Raw genomic sequence first — 23,361 nt, 5'->3', positions numbered from 1 at the left:
AGTTGCGCTCGTCTTCCGCGCCCCGCCGCCGCCGGGGAGAAGCGTGGCCGCACGCACGTCCCCGCCGCCTCGCAGGCCCGCAGGTGGGGCCGCGCCCTGCCGCGGGGATGGGGCCGGCACCTGGGCGGGCGGCACCTGGGCGGGCAGCGCCGGGCGGGCCGGGGCGGCCGCGGCACGGCGCCCCAGGCTGCCGGTGGGGCGGGGGCGGCCCGGCGCGGAGCCGCGCATCCCGGGCGCCTCCGGCACGGCGGCGCGTGCCCCGCGCCCACCTGCCGCAGGCCGCGGGGTCGGGGCCCGCCTGGCGCCGCCGTTTCGCCGGGCAGGGGACGGGGCCGCCGCGCCGGGCGCCCCCGGCAGCCACAGGTGTCCGCTCCCGCCGGGGGCCCAGCCGCCGCCCGCCGCCCGGCTGGGGCCGCTGGGCTCGCTGGGCTCGGCTTTCGCCGGATGTGAGCAGCTGCGGCCGGGCGGGCCGGTGGCGTCGGTACGCGGCGGTTGGTAAGCTCGTGTGCAGCAGCAGCGGGGAACATCTTCTAAATCATTACAGTCGTAAATAAGTCAGTTAATTCCTCTTCCTGCAGGCCGTCGCTTTTATTGTAACGTCTCTGCTTTGCCAGAATGCTCATCAACTTCTCTGCGCTTCCCTTTCAAGGTGTGTGTGCTGGTTACACGGCAGCTCGGCCAGGACAGCGTTCTCTGGGTCTGTCTTCTGGTTATTGAAAGCAGAAGTGTAACAGTGGCTTCTCGAGCACACTGATCGGTTTCTTTTAAAGTAACTGACAGCATTTACCTATTTCACTCATCCAAGTGTAAACTGCAATGCTTTTACACTCGGACTTTATTTAGAAGTTCTGTCGGAATGACACACCGAGGATTTAGAGAGTATGTTCCTTTTGTCTCCACGCCTTTACTTTTCCTCTCCCCTTTCAAAGAAGTTCTTAAGAAATGTAATGCTGAGGGTAGTAAGATTTAGACACATGGCTGAATACTTGAAACCACCACTGGCAGGGGGAGGAGACCTAACTACAGGGGCAATATTTTCTAGTTTATCGTACAAATAACAAATTGAGAATAAGGACAGATTCTCTCCATCGTGTGCCAACTTTAGTTTGAAACACAGTGGAACAGATAAATGAGCAAGGTGCTGCTTGCTTACTTAATAAATAAATCACAAAATGTGAATAAAATCAAATAGTATCTGTTAGCAATTCCTGCTGTCCAGAAAGTGTAAGACTGTAAATTGTGACTTGGCTACAACATTCTCTCTTACTAGGCTGAAATTTACTCACTTTATAAGCAATGATTCTCTCAGTCGATTTGGCATATCTTACACAGATACTTTACTTACAAATTGAATCTCAGAAGGTTGTGGTTCCAGAGTCGGGGTTTTGGGGGCGAGATGAGCTTATGTTTTATCCAACTGGCCCACAAAGTCCCGCTTTTGGTGGTCACTTTGTTCTGCAAAAGAAACCAGTACGTTATGGGTCTTACAGTGGACATTAAACTTAGTAAGCAAACTACTGCTGCACTTAGTAAAAGGCTACTATACGCTTTAAATAAATAATAACATTTCAACTTCGACATTGTCTTCAGTGATAAAAAGCAGACAGAGAATTAATCATTCTGAAAGTTAAACACACAAAAAAACCTCCAAACCCAAGTTTTCTAACTGTTGGTGTTTTTCTCTTAAAAAGCCGGCAAAGGCTGTAGAAAAAGTTATGTTTCAAAGAGTGGTCATTCAATATAGGTGAATTGTGATAAAAGGAAGTAAGTCTCTAAGAAAAGAGAGGCAGTTTAAACCGTGAAAACAACGTATGAACACCAGTAACATTTGTATTGTCAATCCCCTCCTCAGTTTTTCTGCTCGCAAAGTGTTCAGTTGTAATGTATCCCTTCAACTAGCTGGGGTTTTTTGTGTGCCTGTTTGTGTGTCTACATGTGTACAGTCTATATCTACGAATCAATTTAAAGATTAGTAATTTTTCTACTGCTAAAAGTTGTAGAATATATTTTTATGAGTAAGGCACTGTAAACCCGAGCTTGGTAGACCTGCTTAAGTTCCTGTTACTATTTACATTTTGTTACTGATATCCTAAAGAATCTAAGCATAATTTTTACTTTAAAATCATGTAGTTGTACTTTCCTCATGGATGTTGAAAATCTGTTAGTAGATAAGCTGAACTTTCTTGTGGTTCTAAATATAATGTACAGACAGTTAAGACTGAATGAAACACATGACACACTATATAATTTATACAATGGCTCATATATATGGCACATGCACACAAAATACATACAGGAGCATCTTTTTAGTTGGTGTAAACGTGTCTGTCATAGTTTTGACATTTTATGCCAGCTAATCACCTGCTTAAGTTACACATAAATATCTAGACAATCACACTGTGGTCACATTATCATTGCAGTCAGATTAATTTTAAGTGGTGACCTACTCAACCTGGCTCAATTTGAGTATCTCAAAAAGGCCTGGAAATTCAGCTGAAGTTACACAGTGATACAGTGTTAAAGTAAAGCTGTTGGTATATGATATATAGCATGATTATATGCAGGATCTCTATATTCATACAAATGGATATCATGCTGAATGATCCAGATTTTTCTATGGAATTCTAGTATTTTACATTTTATAGCAATATAATCACTACACATGTGAAATAGGACATATCCAAACCTCAGTGCAACAAATTTCTCGCTTGTTTAATGCTGAAATCTGATGTGGAAGAGCTTGGGTCAGAATTGTGCTGCTAATATGCCTTCTAGATACTATTTTGCATGAAATAATGCTGTTCAAAAGCAGCACTTGTGAGAAGGTTACATTTTCATGAACCAATTAAGCTACAAATTTAACTGTTGAAATTTTTTATTTTTTAATTATAGTACTCTGTGTATGAATACATTCTAGACCTGCCCAATATTACAAGTTGTCAGATTTGGATAGGTTTAATTCCTATGGTCTTTTCACTAGTATTCTGAAAACATAAGAGCAGAGAATCCGAGATTAGAAAGTGTGTCAATGTGAGGACTTTGCTTTGAGGGAGAAGAGAAACAAGTCGACTTACATATCCAAACAGCAGCAAAGATCAGCTCTGCTCTGCTGAAATAGAGCAGTTGCTTCTCACCAACTATTACTTTTAAAGCTCTTACATTAAAACATGTAGTTTTGTATAGCTACTTTCAGTAAGATATGCTTTATGTAGCGCATTTTGTTAACCAGCTATTTTTAGATATTTTTTCAAATAGCTTCTATTGGAGTCTCTACTGAAGATACATAAATTTCACATCCATTCCTTCTAGCACCAATAACCTAGCTTTAGAATTAATAGACTATGTAAATGATTAATGAGCAGTGTTCAAGAACACAGTTACAGTTCTGTAGGAAGGCCTTCCTCATACAAAATTTTTACTCACATTTTCCCCCATTAGTAAGCTTACAGAAAGAGCTCCTGTTTGTCTCTAGTGTGCAATAAAACAGACAATTTTCTACTACTATGGATGTCATGCCTAATATTAAACTTTAAATATGTGTCCATTTTATATGTGTCACCCAAATTAATGATGATTAGACAAAACAGTGATAGACTCCTTAAATATCTGTGCTATAAAAATTCGATCTCTTTTCCTCACACTGGTTTTCCCACAAGGTTTGCGTGCAGCATGGGGTGGTGGCCTCAGAGCTGAGACTCCTGAAGTGCATTGCGTATCCAAAGCATTAATAATTAAATACCTGGGATCAGTCTATCTTGCTATTTGAAATGAAAAAAGAAATTTACAGAAGATAAAAAGTAGATAGTATGTTTTGAATCAAAATTAATTTTCCTTGAGATAAAAAAGTAATGAATTATTTAAAAAATATTTAGAAATATCAACTCCAATTATTTATTGCATTTATAATTTATAAAAGTGAAATCCCTGCTAGCTATGTTTCTATTTAAAATAAATTTTAAACTACATTTTTAGAATTACTTTTCTGCATTTTTAAGCAACCCTTTAAAAAACACCCTGCTTACAAACATTGAATCAGCAGAGGATTAGCAAATGGCCTAATCTGTTTACTTTTGAAATTTTATTGAAAGCAGTGAAAAGACCAGGATCTCGACCAGAATTCAGTGCCATGGGTTGGGAATTGGTCTGTGGCCTGCATTTTCTGAAGCAGGGCCTCAACCTTTGATATCTCCTGACCTCATGTTGCAACAGAAAAGTTTTGTGACTCCCCTCTGATCTAGCCATAGAAGAGAAAAAAAAAAAAAAAAAAGAGAGAGGGAGGTAATGACCCCGAGTTTGGAAACTCATGACCTGGAACAACTAAAAATTTTGCCTTAGTGAAGGCTGCAAAATCAGTCATCCCTTCCTATGAAGCTATCCAGGGTTTTTCCAGGGCAAGAACACAGACACCCAAGGTATGATTTTTAAATTGTGCCTTGTTCTTTGCCCTCTGTTAGACGTTACACATCAGCACTGCTTGCCTGAGAAAAGCCTGGACATCATGCCACAAGGAAAATTTATGTGAACATACACCAGTATGTTCAGAACATATTTTTCAAAGGTATCACTCAAAAATCCTTTTTTATTTGCCTTAAATATCATATTTAGCAGGTTATGAAGCAAAAAAAAAATTGCAAGATTTGTCATGGCTTTAAATTATTAGAGCAAAAACACTGCTATCACCTGGAAGTGTAAGAAGACTGTAGTGGAAGAAGTGGTAGAAAAGTGGTTATATCACATGAACTGCCAAAACCACTTCAGACGATGCGGCTTGAGACTATGAAGCTTCTAGTGAAATTAATGAATTTAAAGCATCATTTGCTTTGTTCACAGTGCACATCAGTTAATAAATACGCAAATCTCTTCTTGGAATGTCATACACTGTTCGCAGTCAAACAGTGCAAACATGTAGGGAATTTGGTAAAGGTACAAACATGGAAAAAAGGAACAAAGAATCAGCCTTTTTTGTCTCCTGTCAAAATGCCTAAGTAATTTCTCTTTACAAGGTTTCAGTGCAAGGGCAATATTTATGTAGGTGACATGAATGGACAGATGTTATTCAGCTTGTGGATTTTTTTCAGAACATTTGTACAACGTGTGCAGAATAAATAAAGATAATAGGATAATAGGAATAGAAATAAAACCCCATCTATTACTGAGGTAACTTGCTTTGTGAGGTAGCATCACGACCACGTGTTAGCAGTTGGTTTCAGGAGGTTACCACCAATTTCTGACTCCCTGCTGGATATAAGGCTCTTCAATTGTCAACATTTTATTTTTCACATTGGAAACATAATTCTCTACAGACAGGCTCCACAGTTGTAAAATTTTATTTTTTTTCTTTTCTGTTTAGAGAATACCTGCTCCTAGCTGAGCTCAAAGGTCTTAAAAATGATGCATCAGTCCTATCTGATTTCCTAATGTTCTGGATGCTGACATCATTGATACACATTAATAACTTTAAACAAAACTATTTTGATCTTTTCAGTTAATACTGCTGTAATATTTTAGCTTAGCTGTTAATGGGGAAGACTACAATTCACCAATGTAATGTAGCATTGATGCATTTTTGCTATTTTAAGTCTCCCAGCTTCAGTCAGACAGTCCAAATCCTTTTACTGGAATCATGACCTTTCTATATGAACTGATATAAAATCGTAGCTAGACACCAGTTCTTTAAAGTAATAGCTTTTCTTTTGCTTTGTAGGTCAGAATAAGAATTAAAAAGACAAAAAGACAAAATGTGTTCTGTCATCTACAACAAGGCACATATAAACGGTTTTAGGAAAGGGCGAGAAAAATAATTTCAGGATGTTTTAGGATTGGCCCACAAGGGTCAGTAAAAATAACTGAATGCAGTAATTTTACTGAAGAGGTGTTTCTATTTGTTATATATTGCTATTGTTAAAAATGTCTGTTGGAGTCAGCATAATCTAGATTTTTGCTTTGATGTTGCTGCTGTTTGTGTAAAAGCTTTCTTTTGTAGAAAAAGGCTAATTTCAAATCACACAAACTTCACACACCTCTGTCAGTAGGTGTCTGCCTGGATGCTGGTGTAAGTCCACAGTATTTCTCTCCACTGAAATCGCTGGACCTACATCAACAAAAAATACAGATGAAATCACAGTAAAATTTCTGGAACCTGAGGAGAGAACCGGGTTCGTGGTTTTGTGTTACAAGACAGACAAACAAAGAACAAGTGTATTACACAGAACATCATACTAAATAATATATGAGGAACTAAGCTTTGCTTTTTTCAACAATATCATTACTTTTTATACATTGCCACAAGAATCTGTTGAAGAATATTCTTAGGTGCTATTTACTGTGGATTATTTTAAAAAGGGTAACTTTTCATTAGGCACATCAGTTAAAGAGGGATAACTAAAAGTTCCAATGTCCTACCTGTTTTACTAAGGAGATTTCTAAACATGGAATATTCAGTCTTTACTAAATTGGGATACTTCTTTGCCTTTTTACTATGAGTGAGTGGTGGTTTTGTGTGTATGGAAAACTGCCCACATGGTTGGTTGGAGAAATATTCTGAAATTCTTTACGATGAAAGATGTTATAGGATTTTATTTTGTTTCATTGTCTGCTGTAAACTAATGTTTGCTCTGTCACTGAAGTAAGAGTGACAAATAAGAGATGCAGGTCAACTGTTAATGATGAGTATTCTGTGGTTGTTTTTTTGCTTTTTGGGAGCTGAAAGAACAGAAACTGTCCTGGATTGTCTGTGCTTTATGCATTTTTAGCTTCCCAATACTAACAGTATTTCTAAGATAGCTGCTTCAGAATTCACTTTGGTGAATGGACAGAACAATTTTATACCTCCAAAGTGAATGAGTTAGACGCTATTTGAAAAACTACAATTTTTGTATGCAGTGGACTAACAGGAAATTATGAAATCCTGAAATATTGTTGGAAAATTGTTCTAACTTTAAGAATTTTTCTTTATAGTTGCATTCTTGATGTTCCACAGCACTCACCACTTCCTGCATGGCTCTTACCGCAGGGAAAATGAGGGACTTTTGGGGGCAGATGTGTTTCCATTACACTATCATAATGCCCCTAAAAATCCTTATTGCTCTTGCAGTATTCTTCTGTGTTGCTGGGCCTGGTGTGAACTCCTTGAAGACCTAGCATATAAATACAGCTTTTCTGTAAAAACATTTAAAAAACCCCCACCGAGTTTTATTTTGTTTATCTTACATTATTTTTAGTTGTGTTTACTGTTGCTTAAAATATAAATGGCAAGATAGGCAACCACCTGTTGGTAAACAAATGTCATAAGTCATAAATCCAAGGGACATGCTGATAACTGCATAGTATTATGAAAAGAAATATATTTTGGCTTAAGAGTGAGAGCTTCACCTTTTTGGTATGATTAACTTGTTTTTAACATAAGAATTCAGCATGTATGTCTCTGAAAACATGACACAGATACTGCAGGCTAATTTGAACTACAGCTATAGTGAACCTCACTTAGAATATTAACCGCTTTTAAGAACACACATGAGGCCATTTATCGAATGCATAGATCTGCCCAGTACTTCTATTTAAATTAAATGCACAAAAATATTCAAATAAAATTTTCATGCAGTCCCAAAATACATTTACAATTAAACCTAGAAAAGACATTGTAGATTCTCAGCTATTCCATGCTTACTCAACTTGCCAGGTCTTTGTGTGGATATTTCTCTTGCAGGGGCTTTTGAGGAAGGATGGACGGCATAGTCTACTGGTAATGCAGTTGTCCTGTGTTGCTTTTCTCTCTACCCCTCTGGGTGAGCATGAGAGATCCCCAGGACAGGAGGGCCCACACTTACTCTCTCAGGAAGTTTATTCCTGCTAGGTGGCAAGTTCCCCTGAAGCCTGCAGATCTCCACAGTTCTTGAAGGAAAAGGCCGAATGTATAAATGCAAATGTCTCTTGGTTCTGTCTGGGTATTGCAGCACAACATATCATCAGTTTGACATGTGCAGTATTAGTGACATTTATTTCAGTAGCTGTGTGTAGGACAGTACTATAACTGGTTTGTGTTAAATGTACTTGACTGACTAGCTTAAAAGAAATAACATATAGAAGGTATCATATCATCCCTCTGACAGTATCTAATATCTATAAATGACCTTCAAAATATTTGGTGACATAGGAAAGAAACTAGTAGGGTAGATTCTCCCTGCCCCTTTTATATTAAAGTTTAATCCCCAAGGAAATGCTCTTCTTCATTCTGCTAAAGGAGTGTTTCTCATTTTTCAGGCAGGAAAATCTTACAGGTTAAGTCATGTTCTATAGGTCACAAAGCAAGCTTGCTGTTATGACTGGAACCCAGAACTTTTGATGCTCAGATAAATACCACAAGAAAATTACTTTCTAGAAGGACAGAATGAGCCCTGTTGCACAATATTATATTCACAGGTCAAAACATGCTGGTATATGCATTTCAATATACAACATTTCAACATGCAACAGCATTTCAAATGTATGTATAGGCAGAAAGCAGTGGAAAAACTAGTGATTATATTAATTCTAAATTTTCTTACCAATACTTCAGTGTTTCTATACAGATTGCAAGATGAATCCTAGCACCTTCCGACATAAATGAAAGGTGTTGTAACACAGACCGGCTCACGGCTTATGCAGACCTTAAAATTATAAAAGTTACTTAGAAGGTATTAGATTAATTGAATGATTAATACTATTAGTAAAGGTTTTTGCCATTTGTGTGCATGTTTAGCAATCCTTTTATTTATAAGTAACACTCCTAGGTAAAGGCTCTGCATCTAATTGAAAAATGTTTTAAAAAAAAGGGTGAGACTGCACATACTCTGTGGAGTCCTGTAATATTTAAGGATCAGTACTCTCAGAGCTATAAATTGTGTTGCCTTTATAAAGAAGATACTGCTAATATGAACAGACTGGAATTTTGATTACTTTTTAAAAGTCTTTTGGGGGCTATGCTAGTCACAATACTATGTAAAGAATACTGTGGTAGATCTGAGCATTAAAACTGATCTGATTTTGTCTTTGTCCTATGTTACAATCTCATCTTATATGTAATCTTTCAAGGATATCAGAATTATTTTTTTTTCCTTCAATGTAAGCAATCTTTCATAAAATTTCTTGCACATAGAACTTGTAGATCTTAATAGCTGATTCTTACATACCTACCTACATACATACAGGACACAGCAAAAGTCAGATTGCTTCTGAACATGTGCTCTGTAAATATGTAAAGGTGCATTTATCATATGACACTGCTATCAAGAAAACTATTTGCTTAGGCCTAGAAATCCTGAGATTAAATCCAAGGAAGGGAATCAAAATCAGTAACACTACACTCCAGTCCCTTTTGTATCTAATAGGAATCACCTGACATGCAGTTGTCATTTTTTACACAATTTTATCACTGAATAATATGCATTAGAAAATGAGAGCCAAGCACATGGTTTGAGATGTGTACTTAAACTTCTGAATTCAAATATGTGCTTCAAATTGCGTATTTTTTTAAATTATTTTGATTTGAAATATTATGTTAAAAAACTCTCTGGATCTGATACAGCCCCAGAGGAAGGACTGCAAAACTCTTCTGTAAGACTGTCCACTGAGGCTAACAGCACCTCGTCTGTGAATAGGGTGTGAGTAGGTTTCAGTATTAAATACTTTGTAGAAGATAATTTTGCTGTCTGGTTGTTTTTTAAATATAGGTAAAGCAAATATTTCTATTAGCCCCTTTTTAGGGATTTTGATTTCTTTTAATTATAGGACCAAGAGTCATTAACATGAATGAACAAATTCTAAAAGTTAGAACAGTAGCAACTAGGTAATATTTTTCAAATAGAATTTCCACAGTGGAAAAGATACTAAATGTTTGTTATGTGCCAATAAATGAGTAATAGCAGCATACTTTCATTATTTTACAAAATGGAAGGGCATTAACAACATTTTAGGTTTTTATTATACAGAAAGTTTTTTGAGTGCCAATGATCCCATAATAGATAAACAAAAATAGCAGAAAAGACATGCAGTTATTAAATAGGCTGAATAAGTTAACCAATCACACTTATGTATTGTATAAGCCCATTATTATCTCAAATTTTGAACATTACCTCAACTGTATGTACACTGACTATTTAAAATGTTATTCAGAATACAGAACTTGGCTCATCCATTTTAATAATATTTATTTATTTACTATGTTATTTGACTTCCAATATGTTAGATCCAGTTTCTTACTGAATTAAGATAGCATCAATTCTGCTTCAGTCACTACTCAAGGGATACCACTGGAGCTCCCTGTGCCATTACCTGGTACATATATCCATAACATACATAAATAACAGGATCAGACTTTGAATGCAGGAAGCAGTACTGCACCCGTATCACAATGAAGCTGTTCAGAAAAGCTAGGATAAGCCGTTTGGTTTCGCACTGTTAGGAGAAAGATGTGGGAAAGGAAGAGCTATAGCAGAGTAGCAAGCCAACTGCAAGAGATAAATCACTACTCAGATGCTGTAAATAAGTTTATAGAATAAAGACCTAACTAGTTTTCTGAACAGGGGACCAGACTGTGGCCAGAAGTAAGGGCAAAGGAAGAAGACTAGTATTCATGATGAGTCTGCAATGTATCTTTTCCTTAAGTGGTTAGTTTTGGGAGCAGGAATGCATAAAAAAATAAACGTTTTATTAATAAAAGGTCATTAATAAATGGTCACTACTGCACTTCTCAATTCTACTAAACTGCTTCAGACTTCGTTACTTTGTTGCCATTGATGGCTGACTAAGTATGTGTAAATGGTTTTGTTTTCATTTTCCTTAGATTTTAAATGTGCATAAACATTTTTATTCCAGAATTTTAACCGCCAGTGCCAAGATTCTGAGTCAAGTGGATCTTTACAGTTGTATTAAAAACAAGGGCAAATGTAAGTTATGAGATACAGTGTTGACATAATCTTAATTATAGCTGGAAGAAGATTTGCCAGTGTGTATACAGTGTAGCAATACAAGGAATCATTGTAAACTAATAAAGATCATTAAAATAAATCACACATTTCATAATCATGCTTTCATCAAGATAATATGACCTCTTTTACACTTAAGCAGTTAAAATAGAAGCTGAAATATTTGGAGATGATTAATTTATCCAGTAGTCAGATTAGACAGGTGATATTACGCGATAATCTACTGAGGGACTGGAATTCTTAACCAAAATGATTTTTTGTTGAATTCTGGGTTGTCATTGTTTTTTTAAGAAAAAAACACTTAAAAACTTTCTTTACCTTTCCAATAACAAATTTATTTTGTGTATTCCTTTAAAAGAGAAATCTATGGTCTTGCTATGACTGCTGTCTGAGGCTTTCTGAGATCTCTGTGGTGAGAAACTAGATTGCAGCAAATTAATTTTATATCAGAGGAAGCACTAAGATATTCATATGTAAAGCCAGAGAATCTGTCCTAGTAATTTTCCAAGTTCTGAACTAATCCATAACAAAATTATCCCATGACTGTAGTTGGCAGTAAAAACTGAGTGTGTCCAGAAGATCTTCAGATTATAGTTTGAATCAAACACAGACTGTGTGACATAATCTGGACTCATATTCAAATAATCTAGGTTCAGTATCTTGCTAATTCATATAAAATCATCTTATCTTATAAATCTGTTCTGTTCTGACTTGTACCAAAATTTCACAATAATATTATTTTAAAACTCTGGGTGTATCTAAAACCAAAAAGGAAAATATCCCCCTTGTTAGAATGTATCTGAAATGAAAATTACAGATTTTTGGTTCCAGTCTGAGCATTAGGAGATGAATGTTTCAGATTCAAGAGGTTCTGGATTCAGGATCTGGGCCCTGTTTTGCCCTCTAGGCACTCACAGGAAAGTGCAAAACACCTTCATTAGAACTGAAGCAAGGTAAGGTATGCATGCACTTCACCTATCAGAGGAGCACGTTCAGCTACCAGGAAATTTCAGAGTGCATTTTCATCTGGAATACTAGGCCAGGGCACATCAGTTTTCGCCTTAAACATAGTATATTTCTGCGGCAGCTCTTTTCCTATCTCCTCCTTTGCAGATTATCCAGTTAATAAACAGAAAGTTCCAAGAAGTCAAAAAAACCTCCAAGACCAGAGACAACTCCTTTTCCAGATACTGCTGCCAGAAAGTAAAGGCTGAGCCACAGCTGCAATTTCCTGATAATGTACTTCTTGCTAACATCCCAGTATGGCGTGTGTGAGTGGAAAAATTACACCAATTAGTCAATTCAAGCCTCCTGATTTTCTTGTAAAGCAGGTCACTCCATGCATCATGTCCTGCAAAAGAGACATGCATCCAGTGTGGCAGGCTGTATAATAAAACCATGGCTTTGCTGGGGGCTGCACAACACGTTGGTGCATGTGATAGAAGGAGACTGCAGTGCAAAGCTCGATCTGAGGATAAAGTACCCTCTGGCAGGACCCTGCAAGCATGGTGGGAGGCTGGAAGACACCAGTTCATTGCCTGCAGGGCAATACTATGGCTCTGTCCTTTGTGCTGCACATACCAGTTGGGACTGGTCAGCAAGCTTGGTCATGATTATTTTTATTTTTGCTATTTTATTATTGCTATTTTATGTGTCTGGTTTTGTTGACTTTTTCTCAGACTCATCCACAAGACAGCAAGAAATGGTGAATTGCTGCATTATGAGTTTCATCTCACCTAAGTCCCTAAGAAAATTTCCTTTATCATTGTTAATAACGGGATTGAAAAAAACCCTACAACTCTGATCCTGCATAACAAACTGTTTAGCTACACAGTTTTAACTGATTTCACTAGGAATTAATATGAGCAGAGTAGTTTTGCAGAGTATATGACAATACCTGTAATAGCAAGTTTATTGCACAAAAACATTAACATTCCTAATGAAACATAATAATGGGTGGCGTTAACATTATATGTATTATATATTCAAGGATGTAGTCTCACCTTTTATATATATCACACAGAACAGAACAATTATTTCCCACTCTACCTACAGAACACTTAAAGAACACTTCAGTATTTCAATGCCAATGAAGCACAGTATGGCAGTGTTAGGGCAGTAACATGGAGTTTTAAACATATTTGGGAGTTCAGGACATCATTTCTGTTCTGTGACTCTACATCTCCCAGTCTTGATCTATGTGTTTCACACTTGTGTGTTAAAAGATTGGAAAGAACAAATAATAATTTTAAGGGGCTGTACCTTATTTTGGAACATGTTTTGTACTTCAGGCTATAGATAATTATTACCAGTCTATAACATTAGAAATATAGAAAATTATGTGCTGAGAAAAGGCATGGGAATGAAAAAAAAAAAACCCAACCCAAAAATGCGGAGTAAACCAAAGCCTCTTTAGACTGTAGGCCACTTGCCAGCTTCTTAAAGGAACTTTCAGTTCTGCTGCTTGCTTTGAGTGTAGCAAAAAGATAAACATTTTCTTGTTGCAAGTTAGCAAACACTGCCATGTGTCACAAGTTGATAAGCAGTATCAAGAGTTGTATCAGGAGTTTCTTAGTTCATTTGAACAAGATAGAAACGTGCCGGAAAGTTTTGATGTGCTGCTGAAAAATGAAAAAATTGGTCAATACCCAAACTGTTCTGCTGAAAAAAGGTTTTCTGTCCTTAATAACAGGGGCTTTCATTGCTATAGATAACTTTTCTTTCTGTTTGTGGTAAATTCCTCAATGTATCTACCTCCTTTGTACATTTTACATTGTGGCTTTGTATTTTCGAGTGGTACAAATACAGGAGTCTAACTCCTACACTGATAAGCAACTATGCTAAAGGCCATGGCACAACAGACAGAATTTGGCTTAGTGACTTTGTTAGATGAAAAATAAGCATTTTCTGCTCTGTATCTTTTCACATTAACTGTGGATGTAGGGATCTTGTTTCATGTTTTTACCTTTTGTAACTATGAAAAATTAAATACTGTTCATTTAGCTGTGGTGCAAAATGGGTGCTACGACAGGTTCTGCCCTACACCTCTGTTTAACACTACTCCTTAAATTCTTGCCTGATTATTTTTCTGATGTAGGTCTATAAGCCTTAGAAAAAAATGATAGTGTTTGACTCTTGATACTGTCACCAAATTTGTATTTGAACTAAGGTCTGCCAAGGTAAATATGAAAAATCCTGCCATATATAACCCAAATGTCACTTTTAGTTAGCTTTTTGTAGTGGTATGCAGCATAATATGAACAAGGAGAAACAAGGTAATGCACAGTGATGTAGTGTCAGGGTTTACTGGCAAAAACTAGAGGTGAGTATATTAATCACAGATGATAAAAACATAAGAAAAAAGGTTTTCTTCCCAGGTTGCAGGAAGAGACTTATCCTACACTCTAATGACTTTTTTTGTACCATTTATTTTATTGAACAACTATTTTAGAAAAGTTTTAATATCTTTTCTTATGAAATTACCCATGCTGCTTTTGTAGTCTCTTTCCCCACTAAGACAGGCTTTTAAGCACCACTGACATTTGTGGTATGCCAATTTTTATGGCCCTAGAGAAATAACAGTAGTACGCTGTCGAGAAAATTGTGACACATTTTGCCTGGAAAATGTTGTTACACTCTGTCAAAGAAATATGAAGAATTTATTTTAATATCCTGTCTCACAATATGGGGTAAAAGGGACAAGAAAATTAGGATGGGCAGATGAAATGTATACTTTAGCAAGATGTGATCAGTAACCAGAGGGCTAATATTTTCAGTTACTTGCAAGACTTCAATGATTCCCAGATGCCTGAAGTAGGGCAAGCATGAAGACTAGGAATTTCTTCTGGATTTGATGGTTGCTTGGCACTGTGGAATGTAGATACCTTTGCCCATTTGTATAATTGTGCCCTTTGCCTTGGTTTCCCACTGGGAGCTCACAACTGAATACATAGACAGTCTTTCAGGACTTCCTTCCTCCTTTATTTAGTGCGCACATACAGGAGATGCATGTGCAGGATGTTTATTGAAAGGAATAAAAAAGTTTTACTCTTCCAGCAACTGAATGCTCACGAGAGAGTGTCTCACACATCATGGATATTTGCTGAAAATAAACATACTCCTGTCTATCTTGAAGGAGAAAGAGCAAAGACTTTTTTCCTCTGTATTCTCAGACACTGAATAACATTCTGCTGTGAGACAGAAATTGTGTGCAGATGCTTGGCTCCTTAAAAATATAAACAGTTTTCTTGGTGGCACATTTATTCACCATATTAATATTAGTCAACTAGGGGTTATTATTTTTAAATTTAACTACTCTTAGACTAATAGCACAGAAGTATTGCTGTTGGCATGCTAAATATTTTCAATTAAGTAAATAAGTTAAATAATTGAATAAATAAATATTTTTCAATTAGTTATTTAATTTATTTCATTGGCTATCCTGGTTTCTTCTGATTCCTAAATCTAGAATATTAAAACTTAAGCAACAGACCAGACACTGACATGTACACTTCAAATTCAAGTACAGTGTATAGCTTTCATAAAACAGCACACTGAAATTAGAGGTCTCTTGATACAGGAGATAGTTCCACTATTAAGCCAATGGGGCTAAGAGTAGCCCTTAAAAGATTCAGAATGTGAATAGTCTAGTAAGACAGCCTATAAGGTGCAATGAGATTCCTCCAAAGTGTCTAATATTTCATAGCAGCAGACCTCTATATTGTGATAATCATCAGTTAATCTGTTTTGTGATAACCTATATTGTGATAATCAGCATATAACCCATGTTACGAAACTACTGTACCTCAACTGTGGCATAAAGAAAGCAGGTTCCTAAGGGATCATCATTCTGCAGGCTTTTTAGCTCTGGATCAAGGAACTCATGTAGGCCTGTAACATAAATAATAACCTGTGAGAATGCAGAAGGAAAGAAGTGTGCCAGTTTAGCTGACTGGGCTGCCTACAGGAGCAACACACTACTTAAAGAATACATTGTCTTTCAGCCTCGCACCAACAACTTTGCTGCAGGTATTTCATAAGACAAAGAAGATCACATATGGCAAGCACAGACACACCAGACAGATAGCATTTCTCTTCTGAGGTCTTAGAGTGTTTTTCCTTAGCTTGGGCAAAAACCCAAATGGCAATAAGGAGCTAATAAATCTAAGTTAAAATGGAAGAGAATACTGTTTGATAACATTTGTCTTCTATTGTGTCTGATGGATTTAATGTTTAGGGTAGAATAAAGTTCATATATCATAAAAGACCACTGATCTAGCACTTTAGACTCATTATCCTGCCTAAAGGAGATTTCAGTTTTGGGTTTTGTCATCAGGTTCTGTTAGGTTAGGTTAGAGTCTCCCAAAACAAGTATCATCTTTCAAGAAGGAAGACTGAGTTGACACAAAATTTGACCTGAATGATCTTAAATGTCTTGTTCAATTTTAGAGTATTGAAATGAGACCTTAACAGGGAACTTGTTACTTGTTCTGTTACCCTGATTTATTCAAAGTCTAGATAAAAAACCAGAATCACATGGTAGCTGGTATACATCAGCATTGAGTCAAGTAGTATTATGCCAGTTCATATTAACTGAAGTTTTGGCTTAGACTATCTTGGAACAGAAAATACCTTAGCATAATTTAGAGGCAAATTTATCTTCCCAAGAAACGTATCAACAAGTCAATTCTGAAGTATCTGATCTAGATAAATCTAATCTGTTAGGACCTTTTCCAGAAATAGTAAAAGGGAATGGACACACAGAATTGTATCTGCACGTTAGCTTTACATTGAAATATATGGCAATGGAAATGCAGCTAGAAAATATTTTATTAACTAAGAGATATTGGAATTTACCCAGATATGTAATGTTTGAATGTGGGATTTATTTAAGCTGACTTTTTCTGAAAATAATATAGTTAGTGAATTTTTGTTAAAATCTTTTCCTTACTTAAGAATTTATATACGTTGTTCCCAATGCTAACATGGTTTGTAGTTATTATTGTTTATTTTAAAAAAAAGTCAGTCTTTTAAAATATTTGAGGCATATTATAGGCATGTTCACTGGTCATAAAATCTAAATTGTGCACTTACATCCAAGTCTTTTTACACAGGAATGTAAATTCCCTACTAATACAGAACAAATAGCAAAATATTCAGAAATAGGACTTTAAAAAACAAAAGGTAAAGTGGTCTTGTGTTTTCCTCCCTTTAATATTCAACCATTTAATATTCAACCATTTAATATTGGTACCAGCTCTTGTCCCTGCTCATTGCAGGGGGTGTTGAACTAGATGACCTTTAAAGGTCCCTTCCAACCCAAACTATTCTATGATATGATTAGATACATAATGAAAGGTTATGGAATTATTTTAATGCATTTAAGACAACATGCCGTTGTCTTATGTTTATTTTGTTACTGGATCTAGTATTTTTATAATACCTACCGGTTGAAGTAGTAATAATGAGGTTGTGATTTCCATTGGTGAAGGTGACCACAGAAACTTGGGAAGGGGGAGAAGAATGACAAATTGGCTGAAATTACTATATGTTTTTCAGGAAAACACTCTTGCATAAGAAATGGAAATTATGTAACTGTTCCTATTCCATCTTTTTAAATTATTAAACACATGAATGAAGAAAAATCGAAACTATTGTATCTGTAAATGTATAAATCCATGTAAAAATTTGTTTTCCATGTTATTTTATTTCTATGTGCAGTCAAATGCATAACTCTTCCTCTATAGTCTGGTCTTCCTTTTTTTTGTTTTGGATTCTTTTACAATAACAGAAAATACATACAACAATAGCAAAATACCAGTGGGGCTTTGCATAATGCCAAGTTATATCGCATCTCAATGTACAATAGAATTTTTAAGATTTCATATTACAGGGCATTGTATTGAATCTTGCAAGATGCATTTAGCGTCCAAAAGATTCCTAATTACCCATATATGTGCATGCAAAAATAACCATTAAAATTATTTTTTCTACAATGGACAAACATTTCAAATTCTGATTTCCCATTCTTGCCACTTTTCACGCACCTGCCATCCCAGTACTTTACATGTCTCTTTGAAAACTTTATTTTTGAGAAACAAAGCTCTGACAACTTGTCAGGGAGGAAGGCAAAAGAAAGCATATGCATATAGAAGCAAACAATGGTGTACATTCATAAATCACCACAGATCCATGGAGAATTAAAGTGCATGGAGAATAACAACAATTAAGAAGTGCATTTCTTCTTTTATAAGTTCTCTGAGAATATCCAACATTCTTCAGGCACGAAGAACGTTCATGTTCTAACAGTTCATTTAATTCGCAATGTGTGTGTATCTCCCAAAGCAATCAGCCATACTTGTATTTTGTAAATACAATTATAACTTGAAACATATTAGAAACTGCAACATCATAGGCCTGACTGCACAATTAAGTTAGGAAGAGCTTTGCTTCAGAATTAAGAATAGCTCAAAATTAAGATCTGTGTGTAACATATCGCTGTAGATATCACCTTCAAGAAACCATATCTCTGCTTCTACTCACACATTACTGCAGAAGTAATCTACAAAGGCACTTAATGGGCCCCTTCATTTAAAACAACAGGCCAACATTATTTCTCTGGGAGGAGCCATCTTGGGAACATGCTCCGATTCTGAAACACCTCATTTCAGAACATTTTGTAGGGAATTCTGTTTATTTGTATTTCTGTTGCCAAGTGTTAGAGGTGGAGAAACTGAAGTAATTGCTCAGAGGTAGTGCACCAGGAATTCATCTTAATGAGCTTTAGTGTTTCTCTCTGCTTAAACAGATAATGCACCTAGTCTTTAATGTGTTTCACTACTGATAGTAATTAAAGAGAATACCCTTACGAATTTACACAAAAAAACCCCAGTATGAATAAAGAATCCTCCCGAATTTTCATGAAATCGAGACACATAAATCTTGCAAGACAATAAACCTTTGTTGGAAAGATGCTATTTAGTTGTGCTTGTAGCCTTATTCATTTTGTACAAACCCCAATTTGATTTGATCATCTAGATTTAAAACTGAACTTTTCCATATCGGGGTTGTTTTAATAGTAGGACAGATCCGTGTTAGTTACACATTGAGAGTCATGCATTGAGAGCCACATAGTATATCCTGGAATTAGAATGCTGTATTTATTACTGTAGTAATAAAGCTCCAAGACACAACAATGTGGTAGCAAAGAAAGGGATCTTCCCAAATCAATGCAACAAAAGTACTATCAGAATCATTCTCTAAATATGTGATGAATATGTGCTGCTTCAGTATGCAGTTTTTAGTCATTAAAAAGTGCAGTCTTATGTAACTTGAAGATAAAGACTTTAATGAGAATTTTTGTGAATGTATTACTTTCCTCTTAAAATACTTGGAATGCTTTGTTAATCCTAGTAAAGCAGCAAATGGAATGTAAAGATGAATGGAATTGAAATAATATAGTCCTCCACGCAAAAAAAAGTACTACAGTGCTGAATGGTATGTTCTTTACAGAAAAGTATAAACTGAGTAGAGTATTAGAAACAACTCCTACAGAGCATGACTAATTCAGTCCTTATTGAAGTAACAAATTTTATAAATTTAACAAAGCCTTGTTAAACAATTTTTGATTATACGGGAAGTACCTCATCTCTACTCCTATAGATACAATATCTATTTCTATTTAACTTTCAGATTTACAGCCATATTGATTGTTCTTAGCCAAGGTCTGAATTAAAAAGTGATTAAAAAAATGAACAAACAGTTCATGATACAGGTGATACCTGGTTCTGCTGTACTGCATTAAACAATCTTTTCAGGAGCAAGACCTAACTATTATCTATGTAGAGATACACAACTATGTGTGTGTATATATACACACATGTGCACATACAGTTTGTAGACACAAAGGAAATATTTTCTATAAAATCCACCTTTTCATGTCTGTTGTGTGACTTAACAGCGTAACTCCCCTAAAGGTGGCAGTCCGGTTTTGTAGAATAAACTCAGATTCAGGGTAGAGCCTTTCAAAACTCAGCAAATTCTTTGAGTCCTACCTATTTTAAAAGCTTATCATATGAGAGGCTGCATAACTCTGGCAGTAGCCGTCTCTCTTGCCTGATAATGGGGTATTCCTCAGTGATTTTGTTCTTGATGGTGCCTAAGTTTTTGACACCCAACATAAGGAGGTATTAATTCTCCTTAAAGTTACTTAGAGAATTAAGAAATTAAAAGCCAGCACATTATTTTTCTTACTTACAAGATCAGAAGAAATAATGAAAAAGGGACTATTTAATAGTCTCATTGTGGCTGTTCTATTTAAGACACCATTTCATAAACCACCTAAATCTGTTTATCCAACCTGTAGATAGTGCTAAATGACAAAATAAAATAAAATTAAGCATGAATATTATAGAAAACCCCCATGCATTTATCATGCATAAATCATTTCAGCCTATAAACACATTCTAAATTGTACTACACAAGGCTAATATAACATGAAAAATAAAGCAACTAGATGTTTGTCTCACAAAGAACAAACATAATTAAAGATAAAACACAGCTCTTCGTAATTGTCTACTTCAAGAAAATTACCATCAGTGATATTTTATGCCATATTGATAAAACTTTCTAGAGTAAAAGAGTGTGCATTAAATGTGTTGTAAGAACACTTATAGTATAAGGTTATGATGAAACTATTGAATGTCCTTATTTAGAGAAGCCCTATTAAAAATCAAAGAACGCAGAAATAGGTATCACTATCACTTGACATCTCTACTAGGCATAGATCTGCTTTGAAAGGTGCAACTGATGTGCACAACCATAAGTTTAGCATATCTTCAAACAACTACATTTGTAAGAGACCATTTTGTTTATAGTGGAACACAGCAAAATGTTCTTTTGACAGAACATTTTGTTCTGAGTCCCTATTTCTGTATTTTACCCTAAAAATTACTTATGTAAATTATGAGTGTCACATAGATCAGTGTGAAGTACTCAAAAAGAAATCTCTCTCTATGGAAAAGAGTCTTGCTTTCAATAGGTTTTGCTTTTAAATCAGCTGGAAACCCAGACCAAATTCCCTTTAGCACATTTAGCATGTATGAGCTGATTTATGGTTTCATTTCAACACAGCAAAAATAATGACAGGAAATAACATGAAATTCAAGAGATTTTTGGCCAAGATTCATATGGAATCTGGAATATTAGTAACTCTAAAGTGTAAGAAAATATTATGGAAATGATGGGAATATCCATGCTAACCTTTTCATGCCAAATTGTTTACCAAAATGAAAAGGTTTTCCTGTATTCATAAAACAAAATTCCCAAATTATACAACTGTGCTGAACAAGCAGAATTCCCTCTCTTACTAAATGCACAGTGATTAAACACTGGAGATTGTAAATGCTATTTGAGAAAAATGGCTGATGCCTGTCCCAGAGGAGGTTCTCTCTGGAACATAGTTACACTCTGATAGCTGAATTAACACATTGAATAAATAAGGATGGTGACTTCCTAGATATTACTACTGGCAATTTCTTTATACTCATTCTTCTGGAATGCTCCTGTTGGTTTAGAGGGAGAGGGCACAACAAATTAACCGTAAGTCACGTGTTTAATTCAGCGTCTTAAATAAGTTCCTTTGCTGCATCAGGAGTTGCCACTCCAATCAGAACGTGTTTTACATGAGGGCAAAGTGTAGTATAGCTGTATATCCTTCCATACCGATTATTGTCTGGGGCGGGGGTTGGAACATTATGCAAAAACGAGACTGTTAATGGATTATTAGGAACTTTCTTCATTATAAAATAGCACATTGCCTGACAATTAGAAAATTATTTTTACATTATTCCAGTAGCTGGATCAAATAAAGAGAGTGTGACATGTTATCCTCGAGACATTTCAGGCACTTGCTTTGAGCTGCAGCACGTTATGAAATGACTAGCATAATCCAGAAGTCATCTAGCACAACTGTACTTTCTCCTTAAAACTTACATTCAGGAGTATTATTCGTTAGGATTATTTCACACTGTGTACAAAAAATACTGGATTCCATATTTCAATTATTAAAATATATATTTTCACTGAATATTTACACTTCATATATGCCCGTTAAAAATATAACCCTTAACCACAACACACACATGGACTTTTCTCTATAGCATAAGGTTTATTCTTCAAAGTGACTGCTTGACTGTAGTGAATAACGTAAAAAGCACATTTTCAGTCCAACCACCTTAAACAATGACCTAAATGAGTCACTGATGGCTAATGACTCAAAACTACTTGGTTATAGTTCGCTACTGTTTGCCATTAAAAAGGTCTTTTAACACCTGCATTGAAGTTATCTGGCAAAACCTTCACTGGCTTGATTAAATTGTGGTAACTGCTTATTCACCAAAACAAATACCACATACACAAGTCTATCAGAATTCCTCAAGTCATTACCAACATGGACAAACTACAATATGAAATATTTGAAGGATTTACTGAAGAAGTCTTTTCTTTTTTGTGTCAGAGGTCTGAGTGGCATGTAGCATGCTTAGTGAAGTACTGTTTTTTCTATCCCCACCACCATCATCAACAATGGACAAAATATGGCTGAAGAAAATGCAGGTGAGTGCCAAATAAGATTTTTACTCCAATTGATGCTGACTTCAAACCTGCTTAGCCACTTTGTATGTGTTAATCTGAGCCAACACTGTTGATAGACTAAGAATTTGTCCTAAAATGCAATGCTCTAGTTAAAATACATAGGAGAAGCCTGCATATTGCCTCTCTAAACTAGATTTGATGGCAGCCAGTACAATTAATCCTCTAATGTCATAAATACCATAGGAAAGACATGTTAATAAAAGACAGCACTGACACTATTAATCATGTATAGGAGTATATAAACACTGCAGAAATCTCTCTCACTTTTTAAAGAAAATCAACATTATAACGATTTCCTGGAAGGACTTTAAATTTATTTCACTGCAACACATATTTTTACCTAAAAATAGTAGTCTTTTAAATAACCATATGATTTGAAGTATCACTGTTATATCTATGTCAGCTTTTAGTGAAATAATTATGGATATGTTATTAGCATTGCTGCTATCTGTTCTGTTTGTGGGAAGTTTTGGTTTAGTCAGCAATGAAGTTTGCTCCAAGCTGAAAAATTCATTTCAGCCTTATCTCAGAGCTATGTAAACCTGGATTAGATCAACATCTAAATAAATGACTTATAGTTGGGGGAAAAAAAGGTGTCTGCTATTTAGATATATTACTATGTGATTTTTCAAATAAACTACTTTTATGGTGAGAGAAATGCTCAAGTTACATTTACAAGAGATTTAGCAAATTATTCTCTGACGCAAGCTAGCTGCTAGATATCTGCAGATCACTCTGGAACCTGACT

The 23,361-nt window shown here is 36.0% G+C and overlaps 1 protein-coding gene across 14 annotated transcripts in view; it reads left to right on the top strand.

Annotated features, from left to right (window-relative positions):
* Window positions 1–23,361, top strand: part of LOC308063625 (uncharacterized protein) — a 49,857-nt gene that overhangs the window by 585 nt on the left and 25,911 nt on the right. For 2 of the 14 annotated variants that reach the window (XR_013928006.1, XR_013928007.1), the window contains exons 1-6: window positions 4–495; window positions 579–649; window positions 4,455–4,558; window positions 6,033–6,155; window positions 10,852–10,922; window positions 12,075–22,574. Coding sequence is in view for 3 of the 14 variants with exons in the window: in XM_080386856.1 (XP_080242982.1) it covers window positions 108–495; window positions 579–649; window positions 4,455–4,558; window positions 6,033–6,155; window positions 10,852–10,922; window positions 12,075–12,175 (858 nt within the window). In the remaining 11 variants the exon portion in view is untranslated. Of the gene's footprint in view, window positions 1–3 lie in introns of those variants that run through there. The other 12 variants (XM_080386856.1, XM_080386858.1, XM_080386857.1 and 9 more) reach the window with 12 other exon arrangements.

The sequence above is a fragment of the Falco punctatus genome, assembly GCF_963210335.1.
Source record: "Falco punctatus genome assembly, chromosome: 4".
Taxonomy (NCBI): Eukaryota; Metazoa; Chordata; class Aves; order Falconiformes; family Falconidae; genus Falco; species Falco punctatus.
The sequence above is the reverse complement of the archived record's forward strand: the minus strand, read 5'-3'. Positions and strand labels throughout refer to the sequence as shown.